The sequence below is a fragment of the Anoplophora glabripennis genome, unplaced genomic scaffold, assembly GCF_000390285.2.
Source record: "Anoplophora glabripennis isolate ALB-LARVAE unplaced genomic scaffold, Agla_2.0 scaffold1247, whole genome shotgun sequence".
Classification (NCBI taxonomy): Eukaryota; Metazoa; Arthropoda; class Insecta; order Coleoptera; family Cerambycidae; genus Anoplophora; species Anoplophora glabripennis.
The window spans coordinates 80,892-93,999 of record NW_019417328.1 but is presented as its reverse complement, the minus strand read 5'-3'; the positions used below and the strand labels follow the sequence as shown (position 1 = coordinate 93,999).

The following is a 13,108-nucleotide window of genomic DNA, read 5'->3' as shown; positions in this document are numbered from 1 at the left end:
GGATTTTATACAAAAAATAATATAAAATCCTTGGGGTAGGGTAGTGCGGCTATGCAGCCTGGGATGCGCTTTGCTAAAGTGGCCCTTTGGCTAGCGTGGGTGGGTGAGGGGAAAGGAGAGTATGGGGTGTGTGTGTCGTTGTCTTCGTTTCTTGATCCTGGCTGTCTCTGATTGCAGAAAAGGTTAGCTGGCAGGGGGGGGGGGATATCGTTGGGGTAGTCACGCAGGGTCAAAAAGTTGGTGTCTAGGTCTTTTGTGGTAATTTCAGTACCAAGACCTGATGTGATTGGGTCAAATTTTTAGTCTGTTATTACTCTGTTGTCGGTGTTAGCCATCAGATACAGATATAAAAAAATCTTTGGAGGTTATGTGTAAGGTTGCTTGACAGTTTATTTGTTGTTCTTTTTTAATAAATAGTGGTTTCTGGTTAATATTTACACATCACTAATATTTGTTATAAAAATGGATTCAGTAAACGGTTCTGATCGTACAATTACTGAATTAAAAGCAGATGGTATTTTTAAAAAACCTATATTGATAGGAAAAATCGGTCGTTTGCCAAGAAAAATGGTACAAACTACTTCCAATGAGCCACCCGCACCTGTGGAAAACCAACAAAAAGATGTTATTGAGCAAAATGTCGAAAATTCTGTATCAAAAGAGTCATTAATTGTTTCAGAAAACTTGGAAATAGTGACAGATCGGCAAACCACGGATAATAGTGTACCGTTACCTTATAAAGAACCTTCATGGTCTGGTTTACCCCAGTCAAATGGAAAACATTACGTTTTTGAAGTGTTAAAAAATGGTGCTATTATAGAAACAATCAATTTAATGGAACGATCATTTTGGGTATTTGGAAGATTACCTAGCTGTAATATTTCTATGCAGCATCCTACAATATCCAGGTAAAGTCTTCAACGATAATTTTTATATGTACATTAATTTTATTGATCATAATTTTAGATATCATGCCGTCTTGCAATATAGATATCAAAGTACGGAAAGTGATAGTTGCGGATTTTATATTTATGATTTAGGAAGTACACATGGTACATTTTTAAATAAAAACAGGCTTAAACCTAAAGTCTATGCTAGGGTACAAGTAAGTAATTTTAATGTTTTACATCTTGTAAGTCTTGAGAGATATAAGATCCATCTTCTATTTGTTGAAGGGTATCTACTACTCGTTCAAAAGCTGCCTGATAACTTTCTGTCACATGTTGCTGTTTTTCTCTTTGAGCAGTCATTCTAGTTTGTAAATCCTCAATTTTTTTTCTGATATCCTCCATATGTTTTGCCATATCTTCTTTTGTCTTAATCGTACCATTTTTTGGTTCTAAAATTTCACCAGTATCTAATGAACTATGCATTTCTAAGACATTTTTTTGGTATGAAAATTTTAAGTTTTCAATATTTTTCTTAATTCTTAGTAAACACTCGGAGCTTGAACTAAGTTTTTGTTTTAAAAATGTGAATTGTTGTTCCAATTGTTGGTTCTTTTCCTTTGCGACTTCTTTCATAGCTTCTGTTTTTTCAAATATATCTTTTATTCTTTGAAGTGATGTGTTACCCATGCTTTTTTTTAATGCTATTTCCGAAGCAAATTTTAAAAAATTTGGTAATTTTTCTCCCACATTTTCTTTACCAAAAGATTTTCTTTCTGTATTGCTGGAAGTTTGAAGTGCTTCATTTAGTTGTTCTTTGAACTGTTTTTCTTTGGATGATTCCATTTTATGTAAAATTTTGATTTAACACAAAAAGCATTTGTTTATTATATTGACTGACAGTAGACGAAGCCTAGCAATGTTTGATCAATATATAATATGTTTTATATTTTTTATTGATACCTATGTTAAAAATGTTTATTGGGACAGATTTATAAACTTTTTGCATACAAGATAAAATATTTTAGAGAATTATATGGAAATAAATGACGAACATTTAATAAAACAAAAATTAACATATTTGATTAATCATATTTAGGTTGGCCATATGCTCAAATTGGGATGTAGTACAAGATCTTATATTCTTACTGGCCCTGAAGATGATGCAGAGCAAGAATCTGAATTTACAGTTACTGAATTAAAGCAAAAGCGCGCTGAAGAGTTATTAAAACGTGAAGAAGAAATTAGAGAGGCAGAAAAACGAAAAGAAGAAATGCGAAAGAAGGAAGAAGAAAGAGGAATAGATTGGGGATTAGGTTTGTAGCTTTCCATAAATTGTTTTTACATAATTTTAAAACAAAAATAATTTATAGTAATTATTTAACTTTGCAATGTATCAGTAATTATTGCCAAGTATGCACATTGCATTAGCAACAATGAACGTTCAACCTTCTGCGAATTTTAAAATTTGCTTATTAAATTTCTAATTGTTCTGTAAACAAAGTTATTATAAACACTTGAAAATAAAGAAAGCTGGTTTATTTTAATTTAGATTAAAATTTGTCAGAATATGTACATTATTTGCTGATAGGCTTAATTTGTGAGAATACTTGTTTGTCCACAAATTATGATATTTGTAGTCTGCCAGGATCCTTTGGCACTGCAATTGACACCCTCAGATCTAACAAATACAGCTTAATAAATTCCCGGAAGGTTTGTAATTCTTTTCCGTCCATTGTATGAATTTTTTATGCAATGATTTCCATTGTATTTGAATTGATCTGAAGAAAATCATTCATCTAGATCAGTGGTTCTTAACCTGTGGTCTTCGGACCCCAGGGGGTCCGCAACAACAAAAAAATATTGAAAGGCGGTCCGCAGTAAACAGGAAGTTAAGCACTGCTACTCTAGATTATAAGTGTGAAAAGATTTACCAGTCAAATTAAATTTATCCACAATGTGTTCAAGTAAATCATACAAATTCATATAATATACTAGGACTAGGACCTAATTGTTCTGGTGTTTTCAGATTTAATAATTTCTTTTTTGAGAATTTTTAAACCAGGCTCTGCCAGCCTTTCCTGAGTATCTTAGCACAGTATGTTGAACATATTGTATTACATTTCTAGCATCATTTTTTGACAGTCCGAAGTTTAGTCAGTTCACCTTAGCGCCCATTATGAAAGTTTGAATCACCCACTGTTTGCGGTAGGCATTAGGTTGACTACTTCTGTTCTCGATTGTCTCAATGTCGCCTTCCAGTGTGTCTCATAATCGCCTTGAGAGTTTATCCTTTCATTACATGTTAAAATGTGGGAATAACGGATATTGATGAATAAAATTTATTCTGCACTTAACCAATAGTTGTTTTCATGAAATTTTAAATGTGAATTTTAACATTTTTAAATGTGTTTCTATTCATTGTCTCACTTTTACTTCAAATGACCCACAGGGTGTTGCAAGTTTTGGGGTAAAAAATGTATTTTCTTTTGCACCCTGTATAACAAGTAAACATTTCTGCCTTACTGAAGAATAAATTCCTAATTAAAAAAAGATTGTCAACATAAAATTAGCCCTTCCCAGGAAATTAAGTTTTGAAATTGGAACTCGGTTTTAGTGGTACATTCATTTTGACACAAGTCATTAACAAAAACAGTTTTTTATAATTTATTAAAAAATATATACTTTGTTAGGGGAAGATGCCGATGAAGAAACTGATCTATCGGAGAATCCATTTGCGCAGACTACTAACGAGGAACTGTATTTGGATGATCCGAAAAAGGCACTGCGAGGCTTCTTTGAGCGGGAGGGTTTGGAACTAGAATACGATTGTAACGAACAGGGGTTAGGTCAGTTTCTATGTAAAGTTGAACTTCCCCTTGACGACGAATTGGGTCGACCGATAGTAGCTGAGGTTCTTCACAAGGGAAAAAAGAAAGAAGCTGTTGTGCAGTGTGCACTCGAAGCTTGTCGTATATTGGATAGGCATGGAGTGCTACGCCAAGCTATACATGGTATGGTGTGTTGGAATAAAAAAAAGGAACTTGATCTGACTTTAATTTTTTTTGTAGAGTCTCGTAAAAGGAAGGCTAAAAATTGGGAAGAAAATGACTTTTATGATAGTGACGAAGACACGTTTCTTGACAGGACTGGTACTATAGAAAAGAAACGTGAAAAGAGGATGAAAGCTAAGGTTCCGGAAAAGGCAGAAACATATGAAAGCTTGGTAAGTGCATTATTGTCTGTTTCTATAAAGTCAATCTATGTAATAATTTTTAAGTAATGTCAGTGTCACTTTCCATATCCTTTTGCATTTTTTCTCAAAAAATTTTTCTTGTCAAAAATTGTCAACACGTATCGTCCTTTTTTTTATTTTCAATTGTTTTGTACAAGAATAATAGGATTTTTCTAGCAGCTATAAATCGATTCTATGATTCCGATAGACATAAACAATTTCAGCTTATGATTCATCAATGGAGTTAGATATTTGTGTTGGCATTTTGTTACAATTAAATTCATTGTATTTACACTTAAGTGATCACTACTATTGACTTTTGTTGGTAATGCCAGCTAGGCAACATAAAAACTATTTTTTTTTATTTTTAGTGTAAAATATATAAAAAAAATTACATTTAACTTTGAATTATTTAAGTATAAAAGGAATGCATATAATAAACTTTGTAAAAATGAAGTCACAAATTTGTTGAAAAATACAAAGAAATTAATTTGCCGAGAATTATTTTTTCACGTTATTATTTTCATTATTTTCCTCTGCGGTTTCTTTAGTGACCTTTTCCTCTATACTTAATTCACTATAGGAATTTCGGGAACTCTTCACATGAATTGGAAAAATAAGTTAAAGAAAGCAATTTATTGTTAGTTAATCTTTTTGTATTTCAAATTTTTGACCTCTTTGACCCGAATCAACAAAAGTTAAAATTACAGATGTTTTCTTTTAAATTACAATCTATTCCGAGGTGCCCCTAAGGTAGCAAGAGCTCATTTAATCAAAATTTTATAAGAGGTCCAAAAACTTCCAAATGGTATTACCTATCAAATAAAAAATAGTTGTCATTATTGCTCAAAAGAGGAAAAAATTATGAACGAATATTATCAACATACATCAATTTTGTAGGAGTTGTGAGTTTTAAAAAACACTCTGTATAACACCAAAATGTGTAAATTGAAAGGAAAAGTCCACACGCCAAAAATAATCAAAATCGAATAATACGTATTCGAGTTATTTACAAAATTTAAAAAATTTTCACGTACTTTGAGGCTATCTAGCGGCCTAACCAAGTGATTTTGGATATAGGTGAATTAGCCTAAATCTGCCTATTTTGAGTTCACGAGTCTGTGGTCTTCCGTTGTACACGTTATTCTGGGACACCCTGTATAAATGCTTATGTCAACTCAATGTTAGCATGAGCAGTGAACTTGTTGATATTATTTTGAGAAGTTTTGATGAAACGTGATACGCAAAAAATAAATATTTTATATTTATTTAACATTTTATGCAGAATATGACTTATATGGAGTGCCTTTGCAGTCCATGTCATAACCTCAGGGGTGTTTTCCTTCGAACATATTATGCTAAAAATTCTAATGAATCAGGGTCTAAAGCTACTGGTTTCCGAGAGATATCAGCTTTAGACCCCTTGTTTATTAAGAATTTCTGTTCTAAAGTGATCCAAGACACCCTGTAGAAACGACGACCTTATTAATTATGACCGAATGACCGAGTATCAGACACCCTGATTATATGCAATTTTTTTAATTTAGTAGTGGATAATTTTCAATTTGCCTTTCATCCTTCCAAATAAAATTTAATACTTACATGTAATTTTTTGCAGCTTGAAAAAGAGAAATCAATTGCTGCGACAATTGCGGATCTAGAGAAGCGAATATTAGAAGCCCAAGAAAGAAGTAACAATGATAATAATTCCACTACTGAAGAAGACACACTGGATTCATTTATGAAAGGACTGAAAGACACTAAGCCAGACAAACAAACATTAAGTAAGCTGAAACTAGAACTGTCTAAAATGAAGGATGAGCACGCCAAAGTCATAAGGTTGGCGAATATCGCAAAACCTGCAAGTTTACCAGAATTAGTGCCCCAACAGCCAGTTCCAAGTACAAGCACCAGTAGCGATGTGAAAAGTAAAATTTTGCCAGTTATCGGAAAAAGGAGGAAAGTTAAACTTCAGCTGCCAACTAGATCCGCGGTTGATCAATCAGTTTCAAGTATGGACGTTGATGGAGAAGAAGAAGAAGAGGAAGATGAGGAGAAAGTAGCAGAAAATGAACACGAAGACGAGAAACCTGTTAGTAATACTGAAACTCGTACATCAGAGGAGCAGAATAGTGGAAATACAGCCCTGGAGGTGGAAGTTAACAGCGGATCTTCTTCAAATTCATCGGATGAAGATTTAACAGAAACTGGTGAATTTAATACTATAAAATCCCTTCACAATACTATGACTTTCAAGAAATTTGAAAAGATACTTAAGAAAGGACTCCCGCCTTTAGCAGGTATTTTTTTGTGAATATAAAAAAATATCTTTTGCATTTTCAGGCAACACTTTTGTCATATTAATGGTACTATTTTCTTGCTATTGTACAGGATTCTTCAGGATTAATCTGAAAATTTGAATTTGGGAAAATATCTGGACATGCTTCATTTTCAAGTATTGAGTATTGAAATTTGAAAAAAACTTAATTATTTATCCAATTAAATATGAAATTCACTTAATTCTAATATAAATATGTCCATCAGTGGTAAAAAAACTAAGAACTACAGAAATTTGGCTCTAGTATATTTTTAAAATTTTTTAAGAAAAATATTACTTAAATTTTACTAAAAAAACACTGTTTTGGAGTTATTTATTTATTAACTTGTATTACTGTTATCAAACACATCGGTATTGGACAAAATTAAAGCGATTTGCATTAACCTGTCGGTGTGTGCTTTCTAAGTGTTATGATTGTAGACAAAACATAGCATTTATTATTAACAAAGAATTAATCCCTCTATTAATGCATTAAAATAAATCCAAAAGAATGAAAATTCTGCAGTCAAAATAAATAAATCAATATTTTTTTCAATTGTTGTATTAGCAATAATTAGGTATAACAGTGACGTTGTGACAAACTTTTAGAGCTGATTCTTCAAGTTCAGTGTATTCAGTGGCCAAGATTTTTGCCCCACGGCATATTGGGCAAGGTCAATTTGTTTTAGAAAATAATACAAGATTTTCTGTACGTCTGACACATTTTTAAACATTTCTCAAATATTTTTAACATTATTTTTTAAATTTTCTCCACACAATTAGAATCTCTCGCAGCAGATGCTGTTCTAGTTAACATAAACAACAAAACAAAAGAGTTGATTTTTCCTAAAATGATTCGTATGGGCTTTACCATCGTTCAAAGATTGAACATGAAAGTATGTAGGCTTTAAATCTGGTACCATTAAATTTCTCCTTAGTAGCTACCTACTGGTACAATCTGAAGAAAAACTAATCAATGGCATCAGAATTAGAATAGCTCCATGGGCGTAGCTACAAGTTTTGCTTCGTCGCAAATTAGCAACTTACAATATCAAATTTGAACACATTTTTTAAATTTGATTCTAAAAATGATATGACAAAGATACAATGATAATATTAGATATTTTTCTGGGGTGGGTACCGGGCTATCTGGGGTGTGCGCGGCACACTCCCTAGCTATGCCCATGATTGGCTGTAAAAGATTTTAGCTGTTTAAAAAATTTTTAACATTTTATTTAAATAAACCATTTCTTAACAAAATTTTTGTACTTATCGATTTTTCTTCTAGAATGTACCGTTCACAATGGAAGGTCTGAAAACCATGAGAATGAGTGACCGCAAAAATCGACCGTTTTTTCACAATTCGCAGAGAACTAAAGAAAAAAGATAAAAATATGTTTTTGGTCTCAAATTACTTGTCGTAAAAAATTAAGATGAACATAGCATTTAGTTTTTTGAAAAATTACCCCTATTTAGAGGTTGAAAAGACGCCCAAAATGAAGAATTGAATATTACCAGTAAATATAAAAACTATTAGCATGTGAATTTTTCTATCGAATGATTCTTGATACAAAGAAAGATTTATTCTCATGACTGAAATAAGCATGTTGAATTAGAAAATCCACCCTTAGCGCGTTCAGGGGGTGGAATCATCCCCCAAAATAGAGAATATCAGGAATAATTGCAAAAATTCCAAAAAAATATATATTAAGATAATTCACATGCTAATAGTTTTTATATCAATTGGTAATATTTAAATTCTTCATTTTTGGCATTTTTTCAGCCCCTAAGTAGGGGTAATTTTTAAAATTTTCAAAATACTAAAAGCTATGCTCATTTCAGTTTTTTACGACAAGTAATTTGCGACCAAAAACATTTTTTTATGTATTTTTTTAAATTCTCTACGAAATGTAAAAAAATGGGGGAAAATTACAGGTTTTTTGCGGTCACTCTTTAGGTGTATTTTTACCCCAGGTAAAATTAGAACCAATTAAAATTTTGCAATTGGAATATTTCAATGACTCAAACAAATAAATTCAGTCTTTCCATAATTATATACATCATGAAATTAGAGCAAAACGATTTACCCTCCGTCAGTGTTTTTGTATTTCTGTGCAGTTTTCGTGTCATATCGAAAGTGGATGGTGTGATACGTCTTCTCTCTGTCTTTCCAACGGCTTCAGTCTACAACATTTCTTTTTAACATCGTTTTCCCCCTATAATGGCGTTCTTCCTTGCTATAAAATTGTTCTTTCTATATTTAACAGCTATCTCTTTCTAACATTTTCTATCTTTATCGAACATCATTTTAACATCATTCTTTTGCTGTATAAAACAGTTGTTTCTATTTATAACTTGGCAGGTGGCTCATGCTGTCCGCTTTCCAGTCACTAAAATGATAATATACACTCAGGCGTTCTATCAGAGATTCTATAATATTATTTTCACTGAAATATTCAGTTTGAATTTAATATTCACTTCACATTTTTATTTGTTTCTTTTAATGTTTTCTTATTTATTTCATTACATATTTTTTATTATTTTTTTTATTATTTATTCTTATTGTGGATTGTGCTAAGTGCTCCAACATTCACCTTATATACTCTCAGACACCAAACATTATAGAACAGGTCGTTGTAGGACATTTGATTTGAGATTATTCTGCAACGTCTCTCTTCCGGGCCTAGAATAATCGAAAACTTTGTGGAACACCTCATGTCCCACTCTAAAAGAGTCGAGGGCTTCATAGAAAATGTGAGATTCTAAGAAATTTTACTATTTCTAAACATTTTCCATCGAAATCGAAAAATTTCGAGCTCTAAGTTCACCTACTTCTCACACTCGCAACTACCACAAAGCCCACCATAATCCCGACCAAACTAAGACATCAGTGGGGCAACCTAGGCTATCTAAACATACAATCATGGGTGTGCATTAGTTGCGGTTGGAGAGAAAAGTGGGTGTACACTGACACAGGTTCACTTTAATTTATACAATATAGTTTTGCTGCTGCCTAATTTAGTAGTATAGATTTTGGACTTTTAAGTATAAACAGTGCATTCGGTGAAAAAACCAAAGAGGCACAAAGATTTATTTGAAAATTTAAATCTGTAAAAGATTTTCTGCGATGTCAAATAACTTTTATTAATACTTGAAACTTCTTAGATCTGACCTAACGTTGACGACACTGTTAGTTTTTGGTCAAATTTTATGTGTAAATAACTACTGTAAGAAAGGGGTTGCCTAGCCGGGTGCCTTGGCCGGTGGATTTCGATCTGCCGAGTTAAGCATCACGGACGAAGGCTGGAAATTGGATGGGTGACCTAAGGCAGGCTCGGGGTTGTGGTTGTGGCAGCCTACCAGAGACCCTGGGTAGCTCAACACCTTCCGCCAGCGTGTGATCTCCGATAAAAATGGTAATGAGAATAGAGCAATTAATCTCTGTAACTCAAGACCATGCTATCATACATAAAAATTTGTACGAGACTTTGCCACCAAGTCACCCGTGTAGTAATAGGATGGTTTGAAGAAAATACTCGAGTAAGGAAGGAGGCTGTACAAGGGGTCTAGTGATGCCTAAGTGCCGTGGTGAAAAGTAATCCCCTCCGACCCTCCGACATACACACACACACACACAAAAACTACTATAAGACAACTAGATTGCACCAAGTCTTTAATAATTTTTTAGTAATTTATCAAAAACTGTGTTTACATCCATTCTTTGAAGGATTGTAGAGCACCTAAGACGATTTTAGGAACTCATTATTATTGTTTCCTTGTTTTGGGGAGAGAAAAAAGCTCTGAGAAAATGCTGCAACAACCCTATTACACCATTACCATTTATTTAACAAAACAATCAACAAGTTGCTTGCTTATTTGGAGCTAATAATATATAAATAAAAAAAAAACAAATTAAACATAAAACTTTCCTTTTGCAAAAATCAGTTTATTCCATTTCATATGTAAAATGTGAAACATATGACAAAATTAAAACACTTTCTAAGTGAGAAATTTCTAAACTAGATATAACAACATCGTCCTACTTTTATAAATTTTTAGAATTTTTAGATGGACTTTAGCACAGTGATGCCAATAGCATTTTAACGAAGTTTCCCATATTGCCTTTTATTTTTTCCTTTTTCTCCCTTGGGAAATGACAAAATTTCCCCATTACAAAAAGTATCTAGAATTTTAAACTAACGGAAAATTATTTTTATAAAATAATATACTTCAAAAATAATATATTTTGCAACCCAAAATTAATTATTATAGTACAAATTATTCTTTTAGTTGCTTTTATAACAACATATATTCATTCTATATTTTACTCCATATTTTCTTTTATTTCCTTTAATATTATTAAGTTTGTACAACAAATCCCATTTCAAATAAAATTAATTGCTAGGAATCGTTTATTTGTTTTGTCAATTTTAGTGTTTTTAAGAACATGATAAATTTGACGTGTTCATTTCTTTTCTAGATACAAAAATAACAATTTCTGTTTAATAGACAAAAAATATCTCTTTGGTATCAACGAAGTGCTAGGAGACACCATGACACAGCGTCTGACACCTAGTACTGCTTATGTGCCAATAAAATTTGTCCGTTTCTTTTCGAGCGTCAAATGCTGGCGGCTACAGAGGCTGTGGCACTGTTACTTTTCGAGGCAGTCAAGCGTCAAGCGCAGGTTGTGAAACTCGTGCTTGTACAATGTGCAAAGTTTTATTTACTACAGAGGAAGGGGAAACATTGGTGAAAATCTTTCAATAAATGTCTATTATAGTTTGAAAAAAGCCTTCGTCAGTTCTAGTTTTAAATAAAATATGAACCTGTGTGTTTTCTTTGTACACGCTTAGCAGTATAATTTCTTCGTCCTCAATTCCTTCCAATCCAATAACAATTTCTTTTTGTTTCCGCACATTTTAACCTACAAAATACTACTACATATATTGAAGACAGATCACTCACGAGTAACGCTTCATAGGAAATGGTGTATTCTGGCGTCAGTCACTTGTGTCAAACCCTGTGTGGCGGCCACCCCATAGGAAACACACCTTTACTTTCCCACAATAAGTACTGCCTAGTTAGAAGTATAGAACAGCATTTATTTCTTTCAAACATTTTTCTTAACAACAGTTACAAATCATTCATTTTCGTCTACAAACACAGTATAGAGAATTATATTAAATCCTTGGCTTCGGTAAATAAATGAAGAATTTACAAGCAATTAGTTAATTAACAAACCTTTCTTTTTTCAAAATGTTCGATAATAAACCACTTCAAAATCTGAGTAATTGAGATCCGTAAACTTTGGATTCAATTTAAAACATCACAGAATGTCTATGCGATTTCTTGCAGTTTCTCGCACAAATAAATCTGATTGCCGTTTGTCTCCCTCATTCTTTCCCATTAACTTGATTTTAAGCTTATTTTTCCCCACAATATGGGAAATTTTCCGCAACTTGGCATCATTGCATTCTCATTATTTTGTCAAGAGATGGGGAAATATTCAGCAAAGATAAAATTGTATTATGTTGCAGATAAACATCAAGAAAAGTTAGAGAAAATACTGAACAATCTCAAAAAATTAGCTGCCAACGAAGACAGGATGCACGTCGACTGGAAAATGCTAGCAGCAAAAAAACGTAAAGTAATGAAACTAATATCAGATTTGAGGCACTGCGAACCCAATGAGAAATTGGAACATAAAGTGTCCTCGGAATTAAACAGGCTACTGACTGAGCTTAACATAATGACGGAACAAAAATACAAGGTGATCGACGAGGTAAAAAAGATGGGCAATGAAATTAAAAATATATCCGAGGCTATCGACAAAGACTTCAAGGCTTATAAAAAAGGAATGTCGAAATCTGTCGGGGAAGACACAGAAGCTTGTACGAGTTCTACTACAACTATAAGTTCAGTCAGTGAAAAATCTGAGCCCACAAGTACTAGTAGAAGTACTTCTATAGAAGAAGATACGGAATCTGATGTTGCGGATTTGGATGAACGTAAGAAAAAGAAAAATCAAAGAAGGATTCAGCACAGGCAAGAGAAAGCCGAACTTGAAAGGCAAAGGGGCTACGAAGAGGACGCAACGAGAGAAGATTACAACATGTGGGTTCCACCCTCGGACCAGACAGGTGATGGACGGACTAGTCTGAACGATAAATTGGGGTACTGAATACTTTTAATTAACTGGTTAGTGTATTTTACGTATCATAACATGTAATAGTTCATATTTGTTAATATTTTTTGTTAGATTTATAGCGGAGTAAGAAAATAAAATGCTATTAAGTAATCAATGTCATACAATAAATTTTTCTATATATAGTTCTGAATATTGTTTTTGTTTGGTGTGTCCTACAGTACATAACGGAGGTAAGTGGAATAATTTTAATAATGACGGGTATTCCAGTCAACGGAATTAAGATCTTTTCTCAATTTGAATCCAATGCAACAATTTCCAAGTGGATAGTTTTTACGGATTGAAAAATGCCTTTCATATAAGTGTAGAGAAAGGATAAATACTGCACAATATGATCATATATACAGGGTTATCCAGAAGTCCCGGTACGGCAGAAAAATTTTCGAAGAATGCATTTTGGGAAAAAATGTTCCAGACAAAAGTGTAAGGATTTTTTCCTTGCTATCTGATAGTGACCTTGG

At 32.8% G+C, this 13,108-nt stretch overlaps 1 protein-coding gene across 2 annotated transcripts; it reads left to right on the top strand.

Moving 5' to 3' along the window:
• Positions 1-267: 267 nt before the first annotated feature.
• Positions 268-12,743, top strand: LOC108916083 (kanadaptin). Of its 2 annotated transcripts, none has more exons than XM_018722282.2 (7): positions 268-908; positions 967-1,105; positions 1,987-2,203; positions 3,581-3,901; positions 3,959-4,113; positions 5,741-6,332; positions 11,980-12,743. In XM_018722282.2, the coding sequence occupies exons 1-7, from the start codon at positions 463-465 to the stop codon at positions 12,621-12,623; spliced, it is 2,514 nt and encodes an 837-aa protein (XP_018577798.1). In that variant the 5' UTR covers positions 268-462; the 3' UTR covers positions 12,624-12,743. The 2 variants fall into 2 exon arrangements, with proteins under 2 accessions (XP_018577798.1, XP_018577797.1); XM_018722281.2 differs by having other exon boundaries at positions 269-908; positions 5,741-6,422.
• Positions 12,744-13,108: the final 365 nt, after the last annotated feature.

What these genes read in the sequence shown, in the direction of transcription:
- LOC108916083 (XM_018722281.2), top strand. Translation starts at nt 463, where the DNA reads ATGGATTCAGTAAACGGTTCTGATCGTACAATTACTGAATTAAAAGCA. An exon ending in CAGCATCCTACAATATCCAG is followed by an intron (nt 909 to 966) that starts GTAAAGTCTTCA and finishes TCATAATTTTAG; the next exon opens with ATATCATGCCGTCTTGCAAT. An exon ending in CAGAAACATATGAAAGCTTG is followed by an intron (nt 4,114 to 5,740) that starts GTAAGTGCATTA and finishes AATTTTTTGCAG; the next exon opens with CTTGAAAAAGAGAAATCAAT.